The sequence below is a fragment of the Phacochoerus africanus genome, chromosome 1, assembly GCF_016906955.1.
Source record: "Phacochoerus africanus isolate WHEZ1 chromosome 1, ROS_Pafr_v1, whole genome shotgun sequence".
In the NCBI taxonomy this organism is placed as follows: domain Eukaryota; kingdom Metazoa; phylum Chordata; class Mammalia; order Artiodactyla; family Suidae; genus Phacochoerus; species Phacochoerus africanus.
The window spans coordinates 205,670,346-205,693,743 of NC_062544.1; the positions used below are offsets into that span (position 1 = coordinate 205,670,346).

The 23,398-nt window shown below is 40.4% G+C and overlaps 1 protein-coding gene across 1 annotated transcript; it reads right to left on the reverse strand.

Moving 5' to 3' along the window:
- Positions 1-21,179: 21,179 nt before the first annotated feature.
- On the reverse strand, positions 21,180-22,618 carry SST (somatostatin). Its single transcript, XM_047755435.1, has 2 exons — positions 22,372-22,618; positions 21,180-21,540 (listed from the first exon to the last, which is right to left on the reverse strand). Exons 1-2 carry the CDS (start codon positions 22,507-22,509, stop codon positions 21,328-21,330), a joined length of 351 nt encoding a protein of 116 aa, XP_047611391.1. The 5' UTR covers positions 22,510-22,618; the 3' UTR covers positions 21,180-21,327.
- Positions 22,619-23,398: the final 780 nt, after the last annotated feature.

The following is a 23,398-nucleotide window of genomic DNA, read 5'->3' on the forward strand; positions in this document are numbered from 1 at the left end:
CTAGAAAACTCTATTTTCCTCTATTTACCTAATAATTATGCTGATTGGATTGATCTACAAATCCTATCCAACAAGACCTTCCAATAGTTTGCCTGTACTAGGTCTCACTCCTAGACACACCCAAGCCTAATAGGAGGAGATGCCAGGGGTTATAACTTGTATCCCATGGGGAGAACCATGGCTAGAATCTAGGCTCTGTTCTGCCACCACCTCCTTAAGCTTCACTGTAAAATAAGGACAACACTAACACTTATTTCATTGGGTTGGAAGGGTTAAACCTGAGAATGGGTGCTGTTGTCATCGTTTAAAGTCCAGTGCTCTTTTAACTAAGTCATATGGATTCTCAACTAGAAAAACAAACAAAGGATATCAAAGAAACCTCTCAGAATTCTGAAATAGTCCCAAGCAAGTTAAGTTGAAGAACCCCTCATATCCAGGAAATATTAATCCCTAAATGATTACCCCAGAGTCAATGAAAAGATATCCCATTCTGCCACCCATACAATGCTAGAATAAGTATGACCCAAGAATGGGTGGTTATCCCATGAGCTGAATGAGAGAAAAGTTAAGCAACCTGTGTTTTCAATACCAGCAAGTTCTTGGAGCATAAAGGGGTCATTTTGACAATAAAACACAAGTCACTTCAGTGATAATGTCTGCACTGGGTCACTACATAGTGCAAAAGAAGGATTATCTTATACCAAAATCTGAGTAGTTGACTCTGTCACTAAGATTTGACCTCAGTTTCAAGATCTGTACATAAAGGATGGAAGACAAGGCCCTTCATCCAATGGATTCTCCTGTTTTATCCTCTCTAGGCTTCCAATGTCGCAAGAACTAAGAAAAAGAGAAGGAACAAGAGAGATGGAGAGGGAGAAAAGGAAGGGAGAAAGAGATAGTTTGGCTTAGAGCTGAAAATTGTGTGAAAATGAAGGCTAAAGCTTGTTTAATTAGGTAAGAACAGTCAAGATAATAACTGACTCACATATAAAACAATCTTCCTGGTTATTCCAGAGCTACTCTAAATCAGGATTTTCAACCATGACTTCTGTCTCTCAAGAAAGCCAACCTCATAGAACTCAGAAACCACACACTCAGGGGTTGCTTCATTAGAGGGACAAGCTCTGGAAAACTCCCAGCTCTAGGCTGCCCTTCACATGCCGAGACACCAAGCTCCAGTCAGGCTTCTTCGCTTGTTTCAACTTTGGCAGTCTGCCTACTTGAATTAAAAAGCTGTGAGCCCAAACCTCCCAGGATCCCTAGAGGCCAGAACAAGGATCCTTGTGCTCCCCTGACTCAGAAACATCTAAGGGAGGCCAAGGTCTCTGCTTCCAGCAACAGTCTGAAGCTGCTCCAGAATGTTAGTCTAGTTCTTCCACAACTGTTTCTCATAGAGTCACGGGGAAGCTCAGGTTGAAGGCCCGCTTCCTGCCCAGACCGTGTTCTTCCTTTCAGTATCCACCTTCTTCCCTTGATGACAAGATGTGCCTGATGAAATAAGAATCTTTGGAAGTCCTTAAGAATCTTTGGAATCTTTTTAAAGTCTAAGCTGGAATCTGGCCCCTAGTGTTCAGAACTGGAGCCTTCCTGACCTCAAGAACTGAGGTCCTCCCAGCAAAACACACAGGCAGCCAAGGAGGCTAAGAGCCCACACGAGCTTGGAGAATGAGAGTAATGGGCAGGATGAAGGGCAGATTCATGTCTCATGTGGCCATCTCTCCTCACATGAAATCCTTCTCCAGTGAACCCTAAAGATTTAAGAGACCTTGTGTTCAACTTAGAATATCTATAGCACCCAAGAATAATCCTCACTATAGAACCTAATGTCCCTGCAAGTTGCTGCTTTTCCTGTTTTTTTTTTTTCACTTTCTTTCTTCCTTTCTTCCTCCCTTCTCTTTATTTATTTATTTATTTATTTATTTATTTATTTATTTATTTATTTTTGCCTTTTTAGGTCCACACCTGAGGCATATGGATGTTCCCAGGCTAGGGGTCAAATTGGAGCTACAGCCACTGACCTACTCCACAACCACACTGATGCGGGATCTGAGCCATGTCTTTGACATACACCACAGTTCATGGCAATGCTGGATCCTTAACCCACTGAGCAAGGCCAGGGATCAAACCTGCATCCTCATGGATACTAGTTGGATTCATTTCCACTGAGCTGCAATGGGAACACCTTTTTTTTTCCCCCTGCTTTTCCCTTATACCCATCAGGAAAGAATGAAAAAAGCAGCCCATCCTCCAGGCCTTTCACTTTAACATCATCATCAAGACTAATAAAATGCATCAGAATATTACTACAATGAAGTTCAACCCACATCAAACTGATATAGATGTTAAGGATATGTGACCTGTATTTGAGCAAAGGGAAACTGTGTGCTTGGTATATGTTGAGAAAGAAACAAAAACCAAGAGAATTAAGTCCACATGCCTAAATCTCAGGGCTGAAAAGATTTTTTTTCTGTTAATCTGTTGGCCTAAAAAAAAAGTCAAGTATGGCAGGAGTGCTCTGTATTAGTTTCCTGAGCCTGCTGTACCAAATTACCACAAACTTGCAGTTTTAAGAGAGTGCGCATTTATTCTCTTACAGTTTTGGAGGTGAGAGGTCCAAAATCAGTTTCACTGGGTCAAGGTCAAAGTCTCAGAAAGGTGGTGCTCCCTCCAGAAGCTCTAAGGGAGAATCTGTTTCCTGGTCTTTTCCAGCTTCTAAAGCTGCTTTCCTCCCTGCTGTCTCCTTTTTCCCTCTTCAAAGCCAGTGGCTTAGTCCTGCTTAGCACCTTACCTTCTTCTATCTCAAACCTCCCTCTGTCTCCCTCTTATAAGGACACTTGTGGTTATATTTAAGGCCCACCCAGGCCATTCAGGATAACATTCACATCTCAGGATCCTTAACATAATCACATCTGCAAAGTCTCTTTTGCCATACAAGGTCAATCACAGATTCCAAAGATTAGGACGTGGGTCTCTGCAAGTCATAATTCACCTTATTACAAGTGCCCTTGACTTTGTCAGATGTGGAAGTGAGTGAAGGATCCCGGGAAGTAAAAAATAGTCATGAATGTGACGGCTTCCAAAGTAAAATTAACCTGAGGGCTCAGCAATGTGATTCAGGGTCAGGAAGTCATCAGACCCTCTCTCTCATAGCCTCTCCAAAGGTTTTTCCAGCAGGTATGAGATTCGAATGGAGACCTACCCTGGCCCACTGGCAGACAGACATATTCCTTGGGCCATGACCTCAAGCAGGTGGTGGTACCCTGAAATTCTATACAGGGGGACCTCTCACGCCCATTTTATAAGGGTTTATATTCTTTATGGAAGACCCAGCCTTGGCTTTTAAGCCCTGTCCTATTGACACTTTTTGGTCTTTCCTGCTTCTGCACCTGCCCTGGAGAAAGTGGGAAAGAACAAGCTTGGTGCTATCACATGCCGGACCTTCCACCCCTGTGCCCAGTTTTAAGCCACTGTCCCAGGCACAACCAAGGGCAGATACCAGAGTGACAAGGGGATTCCAGAGATTCCATGAGATCCTAAAACAGGTAGGCACTCTCTCAGGGCTGGGGCCACTTCTGGAAAACATGTTTGGGGGTCCTGAGCTTCCCAGGGTAACCTCAGACCCTTTCTGGACTGAAAAGATCTGAACCCAAGATCATGGAACCTGCAGCCCACATTTGTCTGAGCTAGTGCACCCTCTAGTAAAGATCCTTAGTCACAAGACGCCAGGGCCCACTCGCAGGATCAGACAGAACAGAAACAAAAGAAAGAAAACTTGTAAGTCTTAGCTCCCAGACTAAGATGCTACTCCTTGCCTAACCATTCCATCTTTCTAGATCTATGCATTTGAGATCTATACCCTCTGCATTCACTCTGCCCCAAACCCAATTCCCTTCCAAGGTTCAGGGAGCCTTAGAACTACCAGAGTCCATGGGTTGACTATGTCCGCTCCTCCTCTGTACAAAGGAAGACATCCACCAAGGAGCCATGGTCCCCTTTCCACTCCTAAAGGCATTCCTTTAATTCCCTTCATCCTTCCCAGTTGAATACCCTCACTCCTGAATGTCTAATATTCTGGGTCTTCGACTTGCATTTCAATCAAGCCTTCTGATTATCTTATTGGGTCCAGCATTTTAATTGCCTTTTTCTATTATTTGATGTCTTCTTTTTATTTAATGACTTCCAAGGGCTCCTGTGGCACCCAGATTATATAAGTGCCAGGGCTGGGATAAATGATGCCAGCAGCTTTACAGTCTGGAAGGAAAACATTTAAAGTGAATTTAATTTCACTCTCCTTTCATTCGGTATCCAAAGACTAGAAGAAAATGATGTGAATGTGTTCTGTTTTTCTCTTTCTACAACAAAGGGAGAATTTACAAAAGGAAAAGTTTTTTCTAATATCAGTTTATTATTATTATTATTTTAAAGGCACTCCGAATACATAATGAATCGGCATAGCCATTTCTTATTGTTCTTAATTTCAGCAACACAGTGTGATTGCCTTTAGATGCATCTCTGAGCCTTCAGCTATTTTTAATTAGTGTGGCTTCATTTATTTGTCTTTTGTTTTTTCTTTCTTTTCTTCTGTTTTTTTTTTTTTTTTTTTACTTTTATCACTCTAATTGATTTGTTTTCAATCTTCACAGTCCACCAGTCCCTGCCTCCTTACCTAGCTCTTATGTTCCCCTACCATATTTGCCCAGGGCTTTATAGAAGCTGGTAAAATTCTGAATTATCTGTGTCTATAAAGATAAAAGTCTGTGGTTCTTCCTCAGCACCTCCCATCACCCTCTTACCCTCATGCTTGGAAACAGAATTGAAAGTTTATGAGAATATGTTCTCTCTGTAATGAGGAAAAATCCAATAAGCTGTATCATAAAAAAGGATCATAAAACTAGTGGTGGGAGATTGTACATTTTAACATGTTCCCAATTTTATGGGGGAGGAAACTGAGGCCCAGCCTGGCTAAAGTCACCGTGCAGTTAAAGGCTGAGCTGGCCTCCAGGCTGGTTCTTCCCCAGGCCACCCACTGGCTTTCCAGCCACTAAAAATGTAGCCCAGCAAGCAATTAGGGAGTTGATCTTCAGCTGGGATTGCTTCCCGCTCCTGTCCCTCCCCACCAGGAGAGCTGGGTGGTGCCCCAGCGTTCCTCTGCCAGGCACTTTGGTCATGTCCTGGCTTGGAAAAGCACAAGGCAGGAAGTAAAAACAGCCCAATTCTAGCCTTGCCTTTGATACTAATCGGCTCCATGTAATTGAATGAGTCAGTTAAGTCTCCACAAATGTCCAGTTTTTTCCACATGAAAAGGAAATAATATCTACCTGACTCATGGCATAGGATAGTGATTAACACCTTTTCTATCTTTTGAAATTCTGTATCCTTGACTTCCAGGACGCCCTTCCTTTATGGTCCATTCCTTTCAACCTCCTCCCTGAGGTCATTCTTTTCCACTGCCTCCTACTATGGGCTCCCCTCGAGGATCCATCTTTCCCCATTTCTACACTAGCTCTGCACACTTTTCCTGAAAAGTTTACCCGTTGGCTTCAACTACCAGCCATGAATTATGATACCCAATTCTCATCTCCAGCCCAGACCTCACTCCTGAGGGGAGTGTCTCTCATCATATTTGGGTGGTCCTCAGCACATTAACTCTACATGCTTGTCACATGCCTGTTATGTGTCCCCCAGGCCTTCTCTCCCTCTTTTGTCTTGGTGAATGGCATCCCCTGCTACTCTGTTACTTACATGTAAAAATTAGAAACTAAACAACAAGGATCTACTGTATAGCACAGGGAACTGTATTCAATATCTTGATTATAACCTGCAATGGTAAAGAATCTGAAAAAGAATAGATACAGATAACTGAGTCATTTTGCTATATACCTGAAACATTATAAAACAACTACACTTCAACTTAAAAAAAAAAAGGTGGAAACCATGCTAGTTTCCTCCTAAATTCCCAGCCTTATTGAATAAGCCACAATATTCTGTTACATCTGTCTCCTAAATTTTTTTTTCTATTACATCCCATTTTACCCATCTTCATTAGCTAGTTAAGGCTTTCTTTTTCTCTTACCTAGACTATTTCAGCTACCTCTAGCCCTCTTCCTTCAGTTTGGCCCTCTCCAATTCATTTTGCACATCACTATCTTTGTTAACTACCCAGAACACAGTTCTCAACATTTTACTCTCAGACCCTCATCATCTAAAAAACAAGAGCAAAATTTCCAATCTCATCTATCTCCTGATTTCCATTAGCTCGCTCTCTCGCTCACTCTGGCTCTCTCTCTCTCACACATACCACCACGACCACCACTACCACCACCGTACCACTCTTTGGCACTACCACAATTCTTAATTCTTATTAAAGTTCTCTTCTCAATCAGCTCAGAACACACAACTTCTGGATTATCTTTGCAGGCATCAAGCTCCTTCTTTGAAATTTTCACCCCTAGTGGAGAGCTTTGGAAACCACGTTTGTACCACATGATCTTCCTACTGTGGTCATGTCAATAAGGCTGGGATCAATTCTGGACCCGAGCTGGGCCAAGGACTAAGAATTAATGTATTTAGACTACAAGCTATAAATTAGAGGTTCAGAGGATTCCTTTTCTGTTCTTGTTCAGCAGCCCTATCATGTGGCCTGGCAATACCCTACCCTTGGTATCTATGGGATGCCCATGGTTCACAATCATGTATTCCTATCCTTGTTTAAGCAAAGATGAAATGAATTTCTTTTTACTTGCCTCCAAATGGGTCTGGGTCTCTTATCAACATGTTTAGCATCTGCTTTTCCTCTAAGTCATCTTCCAACATTTTTCATCTTATGAATTTCTAGTGATACTCAGGACCTAACTCAAGCATTGCCTCCTCTCTGGTTTTCAAGGCTCCCACTCCCACAGGCACATTCATTTATCCCTGTCTATGAGCTATGACTATATTTGCTATAATACTTAATCATAACTTTGTTTAAAAGACACATTTTCCCATAAGACCATGAGCTCCTTGAGGGCAGGTATAATGCCATATTCATATTAATAGCTCCAGCACTAGAGGAGAGCTTCACACATAGGAGACACAGTACATGATCTTGAGTCAGTGATTTGATACTTGTAAAAGTGCTCTGTAAACTATTCAGGTCTACATACTATTAGATGGACGTTCTTAAAGAAAGTTATATAGTCTTCATGTGTAAACAAAAATGTTATCCTCTATTCGCTATATGATCCTCTTTGCCCTAAAATTCAGATTAATACTTCGTCCTGAATTTTAAATGCATTGTGGTCATTATCTTATCAACTTTCCATAAAAATTAAGATAAACACAGGAAGAAAATACATATACTGAAATAGCTAGCAATTTAGAGAATTAAGAGGCTATATGCTAATGGACCAGCCTTCCAAATGGTGGCTTTCTGTTTTTTATTTCAAGTCATCTCAAGGTTGAGTTGTCAAAAAACATTTTGACAATTTCCATTAACTTTTTTTTTTTTTTTTCCCCTGGGACTGCAGGGAATAGCTAAACCTCTTTGCCTTGACCTCTAAAATGCTTTTTAGTTTCTGAAAGACGTTGAAAAATGCTCACATACAATCTCAAAAGAGAATTCAGGAGTTCCTGTTGTGGCACAGAGGAAACAAATCCAACTAATATACTTGAGGATGAGGGTTCACTTCCTGGCCTTGCTCAGTGAGTTAAGGATCCAGCATTGCTGTGAGCTATGCTGTAGGTTGAAGATGTGGCTCAGGTCTGGTGTTGCTGTGGCTGTGGCAGAGGCTGGCAGCTGTAGCTCCAATTCGACCCTCAGCCTGGGAACCTCCATATGCCGTGTATGCAGCCCTGAAAAGCAAAAAAGGAAAAAAAAAAAGAGAGAGAGAAAATCCATTAGTGCTTCATCTCATGAAAAGATTTGTCTCCCTGCATCAACCATGAGCAAGCAAAAACTCAAATTGTTCTTTGAGGTCCAAGAAAAAGTCTAGATCAGAGTACACACCATAAAACTGATTCATCATATTCTTGAAATACTTCCTGCTTTTCCCACCTCTGTGTTTTTGCTTCTATCCTCTTAACAGGGAGTAACAATTATGTGAGTTGGCTCTCCACCATCTGTAAAAACTCAGCTCCTCCAATTTCCCTGAATGAGAGCATCTTTTCTCTTAGCTGTACTCCTGTAGCAACTGCTTCACCTGTAGAATTCCACTCAGCCATGAGCATGCCAACCTTCCCCTGAACACTGGGCTTCTCAAGATCAAGGTCTAGGTCTCCAAATATCTATAGCACCTGGTTGGTGCTTCAGCACTATGAATGTAAGTATTTCTTGTAATGAAATAGATACAAAGAAATAATTAAATACATACAAAGAAAATGTTATCCATCAGTCTTTCTTAAGGACTGTGTGACACTGCACTGGGTTTAAAACTAAACCCAACTAGGAGTTCCCGTCATGGCTCAGAAGTCAAGAAACCCAACTAGGAACCATGAGGTTGTGGGTTCGATCCCTGGCATTGCTCAGTGGGTTAAGGATCTGGTGTTGCCGTGAGCTGTGGTGTAGGTCAAAGACGTGGCTTGGATCCAGCATTGCTGTAGCTGTGGTGTAGGCCAGCGGCTACAGCTCCAATTCGACCCCTAGCCTGGGAACCTCCACATGTGATGGGTATGGCCCTGAAAAGCAACAACAACAACAACAAAAAACCTAAACAAAACTAAACCCAACTAGAGATACTTACCCAGCTCTACTGTTGAATTTCAGTTTAGCAGAAGTTCTTAGCACAATCTTCCCAACCCAAGCTCTCCAAGCACCAAACTATCTTAAATCCTATAATTGACATATCTGATTGATACCTACAAGTGGCTTTGGGAAGATGGTTTAGGCAGCACTGGTAAGAAAATCAAGAGAACTAAGTTTTAGCCTGAATGTAGCATTGAGTATGATACTTTTACTCCCTAGACCTCACTTTTGTTATACAGAAAAAAATGTGTTTTCAGTATTTAAGAAAATGTTTTCAGGAGGTTCTCATCATGGGTCAGCCTGAATAGTAATGAGACCAACTAGTATCCATGAGAATGTAGGTTTGATCCCTGGACTCACTCAGTGGGTTAAGGATCTGGCATTGCCCTGAGCTATGGTATAAGTCACAGACGTGGCTCAAATACAGAGTTGCTGTGGCTGTGACATAGGCCAGCAGCTGTAGCTCCAATTCAACCACTAGCCTGGAAAATTCCATGTGCTGCAGGTGTGGCCCTAAAAAGCAAAGGAAAAAAAAAAGAAAGAAAGAAGGAAAGAAAAGAAAGAAAAGAGAAAAAAGAAAATGTCTCCCTATTGTTTGGTGACAGTAATGAAACCAAAAATACAGATTAGCTTTCATTTCAATTAATACATAATCAATAAGGACAAAGTACCATGAGGCAGAGTCCATCACAAAAGAAAAATTGATAGATTTTAACCATAATTAAAGGTCTTCTTTCTTAGACCTTTAGAATTTTTTTTTTAACTCTCAGAAAATAAAAAGATAGACCATACATTCTAATGTGTGCAGAGATAGAAGAAATAATTGGAATACAAGCACCTGGAAAAATAATAGAAAGAACTGGGGGTGGTAAGTAGGAAGAAGAGAACATGAGGGTGCAGTCAAGGGCCAAAGCCTGGGAGCTCTCTGCAAATGTTTGGGGGACTTTCTATAAAGCGGTGATTAAACTTTATCTAGCACCAAAGTCCCTGCGGAGAGTATGAGTCCTCCATCACTAGAGGAATTTAATCAGGGTCTGGATAACACCTGGATAGGGATATGATAGACCAAGTTCAAGGACACACAGCCTCAAGGACAGGTTCATGTTCTGAATAGTTTAGCACTTGGCCAGAAAATGCTATGATTCTCTCTAAGTCCAACCACATGTTGCTCATGCCAGGATCAGAAGGGCATTGGTGCACCCCCAGGAGATGATCAAGCCTGTTTTACAATAATAAAATTCACCTGATACAAATTTACTAGATTCTTAAAGAGGGCTATAACATGTTAAAGAGGTTTAGACCAAAACAGCCCATGGCTTGGTCCCAGAGAACAATTGCTTTTCTTTGTGACTTCATCTACCCAGGCAGATAAAACCTTTGTTACTTAACCTCCAGATTAGTCTTGATTCAGCTTCTTCTCAATGGAGATTGAGAGAGCACATTTCAGTTTCTTAAAACTAATTTCTTGTTTGCTCAGTTCTCTATATCCCCAAGAACTGTATGATGGGAACTTATGCTCACTGGAATAAATGGAGTTTAGAAATAACAAGAACCTGCTGAGAGTCAAGAGTTTTCTCTTTACAGACACATTTTCAAAGAAGTAATTTCAGTGAGGCCAAATCTTAATGGGATGAATATGAACAGAGAGGCAATAAGTAGATGGACTTAACTATATACATGGATTTTTCAAATGTAGCAAATTAGAATGCAAAAGTTGCCTGGATGCATGGAAGGAATTCTTTTGGTTGAATGAAAGGGACAGCAGAATTATTTTAATTTTAGCTTCCTTTTTTCTTTGGTAAACGGAGATCATCCAGTCTCATAGTACCAAGAAAGTTCTAAAGACATCAACAGCTTCACTATTCTGGGCAAAATTGAAAAGAACCAAATGTTTATCAACATAAAAAGGCATAAATAACCTGGTATATTTGTACAATGAAATACTATGCAGAAACAAAAATGACTAAAAAATATAAATGGAGAGATTCCAAAAATTATAACTAAGCTACTATTTGAAAAGATTATTCAAACACAAAGCAATACAGCATATTCTTTATGATCATATACATATACAGTAAAAGTATAAAACCTTAGGCAGGAGGAATACACACTGAATTCATAAGTGTGCTTACCTCTAAAAAAAGAGAAAAGGGAGTTCCCATGGTGGTGCAGTGGTTAACGAATCTGACTAGGAACCATGAGTTTGTGGGTTCGATCCCTGGCCTTGCTCAGTGGATTTAACCATCCAGCGTTGCCGTGAGCTGTGGTGTAGGTTGCAGACTTGGCTTGGATCCCTCATTGCTGTGGCTCTGGCATAGGCCAGCAGCTACAGCTCCGATTTTACCTCTAGCCTGGGAACCTCCATATGCCATGGGAGCAGCCTTAGAAAAGGCAAAAAGACGAAAAATAAAAAAATTTTAAAAAGAGAAAGGAATAAAAGCATACCTGGTGATGAGATAAAAAGAGATGCCTCCTTTATTTGAGAATTTGTTTGATAAAAATTTTGGAATAAAATATATAAATTAAAAAATTAAGCATCATATTCATCATGATGACTTTCCTGTTACACCAAAGCCTCATATTTTTCCTTATTGTCTTAAAACTGTGATTCTCAAAGTATAGTGTGCCACCAGAATCTCTTGGAGGACTTAGTAAAACATAGATTTCTGGACCCACTCCCAAAACTTCTGAATCAGTAAATCTGCAGTTGGGCCCCAGAAGGTGCTTTTCCAACAAGTTACCAAATGATTCTAGTGTTGTTGGTCCAGGGCTACACTTTGAGAACTGGTGCCTTATGATGTAGTTACCTACTGGTGAACATTCATTCAGACTTTGGACTGCCTAAAGTCAGAGACTTTAATATATTAATCTTTGTAGCTTCTACCTAGAAGACAGACTATCAATAAACATTTGTGAATTGAAAGAGCTCATTACTTAAAAAATAAATCTGTGTGCATGCACACACAGTCAGCAGTGTGACAGCCAAATAAACGATGCATTAAAAATAACTTGACAATTTTAGAAAAGCAAATAACATGTTACCCAGGAAGGTAGATCTTCCCTAGGGAGGGCCTCGAGGTATGATCAATAGTGTCTCATCTCTAGCAGGGTATAACTCTCAAATTAAGGGCTTGAGGAGTATATAGGGAAGTCCCAAATCAAGACACTGGACAAAAACAAGGACCCTTTGTCTTCTTTCTTTCTTTTCTTTTCTTTCTTTTTTTTTTTTTACATTTTACACCTTTACAACATCACATACTACCCACTTATTCACCTCTTATCTACGATCCATGAAAAGTTCCAGAGACACTCTTCACCAGGGTTGTGGTTAGGAAGATTCACAGAGATCTCTGTGAAGGTCATATAGCCTCTTCTTTGTAGGCCAGGAATGACAGTGAAGATTGTTGCCATAAAAACAGACTCCCTGAATTCAGTGGGTGGTACTGAAATTGACAACACTAATGGCCTGAATACAGATTGAACTTGAACCCACAGGACAGGACTTGAACCCAGCCAAAACCCAGATTGGGGCTTGAACTCAGCCAAAACCCAGATTGGGACTTAAACCCACGGTTTTAAATTTGAATCACTCGCCCTGTGTCTAGATGGTTCAGGTTCTTTATGTCTCCATGCAGAAGGAATTCAGCGAGAGACAAAGTGATAGGCAAGAAACAAACTTACTAGGATAGGACACTTGTGAGAGATGCAAGTGGGCAGGCACGGAAGCTCTGCCCTGAGGATCCGGTGGGCCACAGTTTTATCATCCAAGGGGACTGGGAGTTGGAAAGGTCCTCCTCTTCCATTCTGGGAGTAGTAACTCCTCCTTAGTATCTGGTAAATTGTATATTCAAATCAGCTGAAGGGCCGTCCTCACTCACTTACCCTTCGTCTGAATCTGAACGCAGGCCTCTTCCCATCCCCCCTCCTTATCCTGAGGCAATTCTCACACCTCCATTAGTCAAGCAAGCCTGCCTTGTTCTGATAGCTTTCTTGAATTTACAGTGGTCTCCAAACATCCCCCAGGTTTCCCTCTTTGTCTATGATCCCCTATTGGGACTTCTACAACCACATGTGCCTACTCTATCCCTATTAGTACCATGGGATCCTGGGATGTCAGAGGCCAAACAGTGGAGCTGCATCACCAGAAATGAGGTGGCTGTGCTTAAACAAGTGGCAGAGAGAAAGCAGAAATCAAAGGGCTTGATCTACAGGGATCTTTGGCATTGTCTGATTGATCATGGTATCCCTAAAACTGAAATGGACTGGCAGATCTACTTGATTCTTCAAAAGAGCTGGTCTTATTTCTAAGCCCTGCCAAACTAAGCTATCTGTGACTTTGGGCAAGTTATTTACATGCCTTAAAACATCAGTTCTGGAGTTCTTATAGTGGCTCAGCAGAAATGAAGCTGACTAGCATCTATGAGAATGCAGGTTCAATCCCTGGCCTCGCTCAGTGGGTTAAGGATCTGGCACTGTTGTGAGCTGTGGTACAGGTCACAGATGCGGCTTGGATCCTGCTTTGCTGCGACTGTGATATAGGCCAGAAGGTGTAGCTTCAATTTGACCTCTAGCCTGGGAACCTCAATATGCCATGGGGGCAGCCTTAAAAAGAAAAAAAAAAAGAAAAAAATCAGTTCCTATAGTTGTAAAAAATGGAGTTGTAAATTCTTATCACAATGCCTAATTTATAAATTATCGGAGTTCCCGTCGTGGCGCAGTGGTTAACGAATCCGTCTAGGAACCATGAGGGTGCGGGTTCGGACCCTGCCCTTGCTCAGTGGGTTAACGATCCGGCGTTGCCGTGAGCTGTGGTGTAGGTTGCAGATGCGGCTCGGATCCCGCGTTGCTGTGGCTCTGGCATAGGCCGGTGGCTACACCTCCGATTCAACCCCTAGCCTGGGAATCTCCATATGCCGCGGGAGCGGCCCAAGAAATAGCAACAACAACAACAACAACAATAACAACAACAAAAGACAAAAAAATAAATAAATAAATAAATAAATTATCGAATGTGTGACAATTCAATGAGATAACAGTTGTAGAACATGCTAATAAATTGGAAAATATTAAATGTAAGTGATTCTGTTCTTTATTATCAATAGTGTTTGTCAAGAAAATAGTATAGGCCTGTCACATAATGGAGTTTCAAAAAGATATGAAGTCTAGTACAGTCTAGTCTTTTTCCTCTCAAAACTTTTACCTTAATTGGGAAGTTAATTTATGCATATTGACAAACATAAATATATAAACAGCTAGAGATATATAAACAGAAACATACCCATGGAATCATACATGTGTGGATATGCACACACACACACACATTACTAACAATACAAGGTAGCGTGAAGTGTGGGTATAAGAAAGATTTGGTTAAAGTAAAGGTAAACCCAATTACTCTTAAAAATACAGAAAATTAGATAATATGAAAGTAAAAATTATATCATTGCTATTGTTGTTTGGGATAAGTTTAACACTGTCTTTAAATGAGGCCACCGAAGATCCAGTTTTCTTACATCATCACTGTTCCTTCTGTAGTACAAGCCTTCAGACGGCACTGGCAGTCTCAATATGGTTGACAAAAACTTTCACACTTCCTTATCCACCATCAGCAAGAAAGAGGTGTTCCGGCAGTGCCCAGAGAAGTCTTAAAGTTCACTGTGATTTGTCGTGTGCCCAAGCCATGAACCAATCGCTATGACCAGGGGTTGATATATTCTGAATGACTGAATCCATTCTAGTGTCCCTTCCCGACTGGAACTGGAGTCAGTTTCACTCCAACCACATGGCTAAGCCTGCACAGAGGGGTGGTTTACAAGAAGTCGTTCAGGATGCTGCTCTCAATGAGAAGAATGAGTATTAGAGAAGAACTGGGAGGAGGAGGAAGAGGAAGGAAGAAGAAGGGCAGCAGCAATAACATTAGAACTCTGTCCACTGCTATGATCACAATAGCTGATCCATGAATAAGTGTTTTATAAGTCATATGAGAAGAAGAGTGTGAGAGCCAGAATTTGGGTGTTCTTACTCTCAAGTACCTCATGCTAACTCATATATAATAACAAATAAAAAGGAGGATGAAGAAGATGCTGGTAAAAAGTCTAATAAAATCATTGCCTTTCATCCTTATGTCTGGGGAGTGGGTGGGAGAATGAGGAAGAAATAGTTATGTCCTAGTTAAATTAGTAAATCCTGACTTTTTTTTTAGGGCCACACCTGTGGCACACGGAAGTTCCCAGGCTAGGGGTCAAATCAGAACTGCAGCTGCTAGCCCATGCCACAGCCACAGCAACACCACATCTGAGCCATGTCTGTGACCTACAGCACAGCTCACGGAAATGCCCGATCCTTAATTCACTGAGTGAGGCCAGGGATTGAACCCGCAACCTCATGCATACTATTTGGATTTGTTACTACTGAGCCAGCAATGGAAACTCCAATCTTGACTCTTATAATGTGCATTCTATAGTCAAATAAATTGTTACCCAGGGACAGCAATGCCAGGGTAGCTTAATGTTTCTTTCATAAAAGTGTGCCATCTGACTTTAATGCAGCATTGGAACTGAAAATGTACTTCTTATGTGTCTTTTTTTTTTTTACAGGAAAGATAGAATTAAATGGTGATTAATTGGGAATGCATTATCTTCCTTAACTATTTGAACTCTAAAAGCCTGAATTTCTTTGAAATATTTATTTTAATAAAAACTATTTAATCTCTAGATAACAATTTCACCATCTTAATGGACCATATTCCAGAGACACGTGAAGCTAATAGCAATGAGGTGGCCACTTATGTGACCTAGAATATTTATCTGAGACCTTGAGAGATATCAACTACAGTGGTATAAAAGCCTACTTAGTGAAAGTTGATCTCATTTATGCTGTTCAGTGAAAATTCTCAGGTCTGCAAAGCCCAGCCTCAGGCCAACTTTTCATAGAATATAACCATAAGGCCAGAAGGAGGACTCTATGAGCACCATCCATTTGTGAGTAAGGCAAAGGTCGTGACATACAGACTAAAGACTGGGACCAGTAGATCAGTGACTACTTCAAGGTAAAAATGCCCATAGCCTGGGTTGTCCTGAAACCTGTGTGTAACATTGAGAGGTAAAAGATGTGCTTAAAGCCTGAGTTATTAATTTTATTCATTCATTCATTTATTCATTTATTTAGCAAAATTATAACTATGATATGAAACATAGAAAGACAGATTACAAACAGTTCCTTGGAAGTATTGTCCCTAATGAAGGAAGAAAACTAAAACGCAATCCCAGAGTCTAAATCCACTTGTCCTCTGACAATAGCAGAGTAGTAACACCCATTTGTATTACGTCTAGAAGAGCTAAGTTAAGATGATCTAAAGCTGATTTTCTCTTAATTTGCCCAGCAGATTAGTTTCCCTTTAATTCACCTCTTTCTCCTAAAATACAATGGGAAGAGCACTGGATTGGAATTCAGACAACCTGGTTCCAGCTGTCACTCACCAGCTTGTGAAATCTTGGGCAAATTACTCACTCTCATTCTCAGCCTCTTCATATATAAAAAGAGGAATATTAACACTTTTCAAGTTAACCTAAGCTATGTCAAAAAATGTATATAATTATATACCTGTAATTGTTTCTTTTCATCAAGGATAACATCACTTAGACTTTCAAAGCATAATTTAAAAACTAATAAAGGAATAATTTAGATGAAAAAGAGAGAGAACTACAGGTACCTCTCTTTATCCCCAACACCCTAGACAGACATCCCATTATTACATCTGCTCTTTTTTTAAGGAATACACCCTACCTCTCAGACTCAATTCCCTGAAAGCAAAGACCCTACCACACAATCTTTGTTTCCAGTGTCCAGCAAGTCCTCAACACTGAGATACATTCTAGGTAATGAAAGTGAACATTTGAAATTAAGGCACTCATTTTTACTCACGTCAGTGAGAGGTTTCCCCCTGTGGATGTGGACCATGACTTCTCTGAAGACCACATCCCCAGGCACAACCCCATTTCTGTGGTATGAAGGTCCATCCACTTCCTGGAGAAGCCCCTCTGTCTTCACTCTGAGGCAGGCTAATTCTTTGCTTCTTGGGTCTAATTTAGTGACAGGCTTCTCCCTTGAGTCTCTTTTTCTCTTCACCAGTATCTTTACTGCTTATTCCTAATGTCTTTTCTATAGCCACAGGAAGCTATTTTGTATCAACTGTCTTGGTCTCCCTCAGATGCAGCTGTTTGGTGGAAGGTAAAGAAGTTCTGGGGACAACATTAGCATTCATATCAGATTAGTGAAACACACCAATTGTCTAGAAGAGCAAATTCCTTGAGGAACAGTGTAGCAAAATTGTCAAAATAACCCTAAGGTAGAAGAGGGGGAGCTTAGGTTTTGTTCAGACTCTGCATCAAAGTATTGGTTATCTTGGGCAGGTAACCCCTCCAAATGTCAGCCTCTAGTAAAATGAGTGATGAGGACAAGATGATCTCTGAGCCCCTTTTCATGTCTAATATTCAGAATGAAAAATACATTTTGTGCCACTACAAAACAGAATTGTCTCTATGTTGAGAATAGTTTGAAAAAAAACGGCTCTGCATTAGTGTGAAGAGTGGATCTACATGATCTTAAAAGAAACAAAGGTGAGAAAAGCATTAGTGAATCAGATTCTCTATACCTATGAGCTCCATATTTGATGGACAGTTAAGCAGGCCCTGTTGAAGAACTTTGTAAAATGGTTATAAAGAAAATTGGACTGATTACAGCTTCCAAAATGAGTAAGTCGGCTAACCACATGCTTCAATGGTTATTAAAAGTATAACCATGTGCTGTGTCTTTCTGGTATCACACCAGCATTACATAGAAGAGCTACTAATGTCATTCTCTTGTGCTATTCTTAAGAAAAACTGTCGTTGCCTAGCAAATAGAGATTTCTTTCACTTGAGACTGCAAGTTCATGGATCATTAATTCATTCTTCAGTGAACACTGAGAACTTAATATGTGCCATATCTGAACTACTGATAGTACTATACATGTGAGTCATGTGAGTCAGAGATATATTTATTCATTGAAAGTTCATATGCAAATACTCTCTTATATGCTCATATGAGTATAATAAATGACAGGAAGTGATAAGTAAGCATCTTGAAAGAGAGACAAACTAAGAGTCAGAAAAGGGAGATATTCCAACTGAAAGCTCAAAGCAAGACTTTTATGGAGCAAGAAGCATATAGAACAAGTCTTGAAGCCTGAGTTAGATTTGAACCTGTGGCAATAACAAGAAATAGCAAAACAAAGAAAAGGAGGCTTGGACTTCCCTTGAGGTTCACAACATAACTACTTAGCTTGCTTCCACAGTGGCTGTGGCTTGACCCCTGCCTCAGGAACTTCCATATGCCGCAGGGGTAGCCTCTTGTTAAGAAAGAAAGAAAGAAGGCAAGAAAGAAAGAAAGAAAGAAAGAGAAAGAAAGAAAGAAGAAAAGAAAGAAAAGAAAGAAAGAAAAAGAAAGAAAGAAAGAACAGGAAGGAAGGAAGAGAAGGAAGAAGAAGGAAGGAGGAAGAGAAGAAGAAGGAAGGAGGAAGAAAGAAAGAAAGAAGAAAGAAAGAAAGAAAGAAAGACAAAGAAGAGGGAAGGAAGGAAGAGAGAGGAAAAGAAGAAAGAAAGAAAGAAAGAAAGAAAGAAAGAAAGAAAGAAAGAAAGAAAGAAAGAAAGAAGGAGAGAAGGAAGGAAGAGGAAGGAAGGAGGGAAGGAAGGAAGAGAGGAAAGAAAGAAAGAAAGAGAAAGAAAGAAAGGAAGGAAGAAAGAGAAAGAAAGGAAGGAAGAAGGGAGGGAGGGAAGGAAGGGAGGAAGGAAGGAAGAGAGGAAAGAAAGAAAGAAAGGAAGAAAGAAGAAAGGAAGAAAGGAAGGAAGGAAGGAAAGAAGAAAAGAGGGAGGGAGGCTAGAAAGCACAGCACATGTGAGAACAAAATTAACACTGTTATAACATCAAACACTAATGTTTACCATGTACTAAGGACTCTAAACACATGGTCTTGGTGAATCCTCGTATCTCCCGGGGATTGGTTTTATTAGTATGCTTATTTTCAGATGGGGAACCTAAGGCCCAGAAAGAAAAGTACCTTGCCCAAGCTCTTCCATTAAAATAAACAGCAGGATGTTCAGCACTACTGAAGACTAGTCTTAGAGAGGAAGGAAAATATATCGGAAAACTTCATTGTGGCTGGGTGGTAAACAGGCTAGACTACTAGACCCTTCCCATGAATCAAACCTGGGAGGAACCCAAATAACTAAATGTGAAGTAAAAAGTAAAACCTTCTGCATATTTTTTAAAAAACTATGTGGCATCTTAATGAAAATGATCAAAAATTGTTACTCCTTTAGCATTTTTGTCAATGTCAAAGCACACAATGACCATCCCGTCTGGAAGGAATATGAGTGGTCTTGTCAGTATAACCTTCTACTTTTGAAGGTTGGAAAATTGAGGCTGAAAGATAACTAACCATGATTAAACATTCCATTCAACTTAATCTTTAAATAAAGAATAAATGTATATTTGAACACATAACTACATAATTCTTGCCAATTATCTCCACAATACTCTTGGAAACAGACAACTAAATAGGATCTTAAAAACTTAAATTCCCCTGGCACTCATACAATCTATGCATTGCTCAGAAAACAATTAAGCTGTGTTCTCTTCTGTGCTTTAATCATAATAATGTCATTCTATTACTCCACTGAGTTGGTTGGTAACCAGATATACACAAGGCATTTAACACAGGCAGTTCCCCTAAGTGGACACACACACATTAACTCCCTTCTAAATGTCTTGCAAATAAAAATGCACCAGTACCTCAAAGATGTTCTGTTTTCACAGAGATTAGTAAAGTGGCTCAAATTTTCTTTTGTTTGATCAGCTGTTCATGAATTAACTTTGACTAAGTCACCTTCATTTTAAAAATGTGTATTACCTAACATAAAAATTTTCCATAATATATGAAATTCTTCTTAGATGTTTATATGCTCCCTTCAGTAAGTTCATATTATGGGGATTTATATTCAGTTTATGTGTCCATATTTAGTTTCTTATTCTAGCAGCTATTCAGAAATAGTCGATAGTTAAAATACACATCCCCAAAGAGATACTTCTTAAGATCTCTGTGAGTTAAATTAGCAGTGTTTTTATCTGTGTCTTGAACAGGACCATTTAGTATGTTATTATAACACTGAAAATAATAGCTAGCATATACTGAGTATTATATTATTTTTTGCATTTTTATTTGACACTTTCTTTGATACAAATCAAAAGAAGGCTTGAGATCTCTCCTTCAGTTATTCTGAGATTATGGTATTGTACTCCAACACTTTCAATAGTGTAGCATTCCCTGAGGTGAACCAACACACATACTTTTTGCAGACCATTGCTCTCATGCTGGAATCTTATAATTAAGCTGATATTTTCCCCTGAGGAAAAAAATTAGGAGCTTACTTTTTTTTTTTGGTCTTTTTGCTATTTCTTTGGGCCGCTTCCGCGGCATATGGAGGTTCCCAAGTTAGGGGTCTAATCGGAGCTGTAGCCGCTGGCCTACGCCAGAGCCACAGCAACATGGGATCAGAGCCGCGTCTGCAACCTACACCACAGCTCACGGCAACGCCGGATCGTTAACCCACTGAGCAAGGGCAGGGACCGAACCCGCACCCTCATCGTTCCTAGTCGGATTCGTTAACCACTGCGCCACAACGGGAACTCCAGGAGCTTACTTTTAAAATGGAAGCAGTCGTTTAACCTCATTCAGTTACAGAGAGGATTGCTAAAGAAGTTATTAAAGCAATGTTCTTTTCTCTAGATAAACGTTCACAAACCATACATTTTAAACTAGTACATTTTAAAGGCTCAGAATTTTATTTATGTATTTAAGCCAGCTTCTTTTCTCCAACTTCTAATCTTTTTTTCCCTTCCATTGTTTATATATTGTTTATTTTACAAATTAGCCTGGTGGTTAGTTGGACATGCCAGCCTGCCTGCTCATTAATACTAAATACTTATTTTAGCATATAATTTTTGATTTAATTTTTATTTTATATTTGAGCATAGTTGACTTACAGTGTTGTGTTATTTTCAGGTGTACAGCAAAGAGAGTTAGTTATACATATCCATTCTTTTTCATATTCTCTTCCCATTTAGGCAACATATAATTTTAAGTGTATTAATGTGTAATTGATGTTTCTGGCAGCCCTTTCCAATCATTATCACTGGATTAAAATTAGAACTCATAGTTATTTGGAATTATTTATGTTTAAAATAACCCAAACTGTCAGGGTTACTATTTAAAGCACAATCTTTATTAGCACAGGGAATTTTAAACAGTGTGTGTGAAATTTGGAATGCCTATCTCAAATAACTTGACTGAAATCACAGCTGAAGTTAATCTGGTATTATTGAACAGAAAGATTTACTCAATAAGAAACCAAAAATCTTGTTTTTCATAATTTCACCATAATTTTATTTTGTATTTACAGTCTTCAATTCCTAATGCAAGGGTCTTACTGAGGATTGGGGGGGAAGGAGAGATGGGGTTTGCAGGAGAGGAATTGGAGGTCTTATATGAACAACAATAATTAATAAAGCTAACAGGATGTGAAAGTCTTCCAGAAGAAATTCTTGCAGCCAGCTTTGCGTTCTCGGGGTGCCATGGCCGGGTTTGAGTTAGCTGATCTCTGCAGCTCCAGCCTCATTTCATCCTGCTCAGCAGCCTGGGACAAATCTTCAGGCTCCAGGGCATCGTTCTCTGTCTGGTTGGGTTCAGAGAGCAGCTCCGCCAAGAAGTACTTGGCCAGTTCCTGTGTGGAATGGAAGGGGGAGGGGGATGAGAATGAGGATAGTGAAAAAGAAATGGAAAAGCTTGGTTTAAAAAACAGATTTAATCACATCCAACCCCCAATTTTCTATGTGCACTTTGTGTAATGCTTAAAATAGGTTAAGGATATAAAAACAGGGCTGTTGCTATAATTTACCAAGTTACACAAGGAAGCTTTAAAAACTCAAATGTTTCTGCAAGGTTTTAGTGTCTACAGGTTTAGAACTCACACATAGAAAGAAATAGAACATCATTAGTTAGCAAAGGTAAAATATATGCCAACATTTTATTTAACTCAATTTCCATATCATGAGCTACAAAATAGAATTGTTCTTACCATTTTTACTAAATCAACTGTGGGAAACAAGACTTTTCACAGTCGTAAACATATTGTGTTCTAGCTGTTGTGCCCTTCAGCCCCCAGCCCTGCTGCATGGGAGGGAGGTACTGCTTAGGAAGCTTCAGAGGCCGCGCTTTCAGCACCTGGGTCAGCACCTCCCGTGGTCAGCACCGCGGATAGATGCCATCATCCCCTCGAGCTCAGTTCCCCAGATCTTAGAATTTTCTTGAAAGCCAAAGAACTCACCTGAACTGTGACCTACTGCGCTGATCAAAGAGGGAAAAAACAAAGAGGTAAAAAGGAATTCTGGACTTTGAAAGTTTTCCTGAGAGATTTGGTGCCTAAGGGACCCAGAAAAGCACCGATACTCTTTGGGACCACCTCCTAAGTCCACCCAAGGGAGGAGGGGCAAGGCTAAGGTAAGGTTAGGGGATTCGCGAGAGGGGAAAGAAGGCGTCGAGAGAGTCTCCTTACCTGCTTCCCAGCGGCAGCAGCCAGGGACTTCTGCAGAAACTGACGGAGTCGGGGATCCGAGGGCGCGCCGGTGACACCGCCCAGAGCCAGGACGATGGAGAGCGCGGCCAGCGCGCACTGGAGGCGGCAGGACAGCATCTCGGCAGCGGCCGGAGAAGCCGAGCTAGAGCGCGGTTGGTCAAACTCTAGGAGCCGATTGCAGGCAGCAGCGACGGCTCTGAACCTCGCGACTCCTGAAGCGGCTTGTGCTCTCGCCACCGTCTCCCCCTTTTTAAACTCTCTCTCTGACGTCAGACTAGGAGGCGCCCCCATATCTCACCAGCGCTTTTACGCACCATTACCCTCGTGAAATCAATCACCGAAGTGAGAGGAGGCTACACAATCAAAAGTAGCTTATTAAGAAATAAATAAATCCTGCACACAGGCCCACACAATTCCCCCACGTGCCACAGCATCTACACAATCTTTTTATATTCACTCAGTGCTATGCACATACACATTCCATAATTTCACTCACATATGTGCACACCAGTTACACACACACTCAAACACTCAGCCCCTGGAGAGTCATATATACCACCACACTAGCTGTGTACACATAAATGTACCCACACGAATCTATACATCATTATACTCAGACATTTTAAGAATACCAAATGCAGAAACATATGAGTGTGATAAGCATTCCTCTAAGAACACAATTGAGAATGGAATGTGGATTCGAGAAGGACCGAATCATTTCCTTCTCATTGACTCTTTTTTTTTAAATTACTCAATGAATTTTATTACATTTATAGTTGTACAATGATCATCACAACCCCATCCATCGACTCTTGAAAAGTCTTGTAGATTAAAGACGTCTTGGGACTCTAAAAGAACTTCACTTAGGCACTCCTTCCTCACTCTTTCTCAGCAGCTGAGACACTTCTACTCTACTGCCTTCCTACTCTGACAAAAAAAAAAAAATAGCAAAAGGGAAAAAAAAAGTAAGATTGACTTCATTTTAGCTCTAGAAACTTGGAACTGG

Bases quoted from the DNA above. Each gene is read 5' to 3' on its own strand.
- SST (XM_047755435.1), bottom strand. From the start codon at position 22,509: ATGCTGTCCTGCCGCCTCCAGTGCGCGCTGGCCGCGCTCTCCATCGTC. The intron at 21,541-22,371 runs GTAAGGAGACTC...CATTCCACACAG, and splicing joins CTGCTGCCGCTGGGAAGCAG to GAACTGGCCAAGTACTTCTT.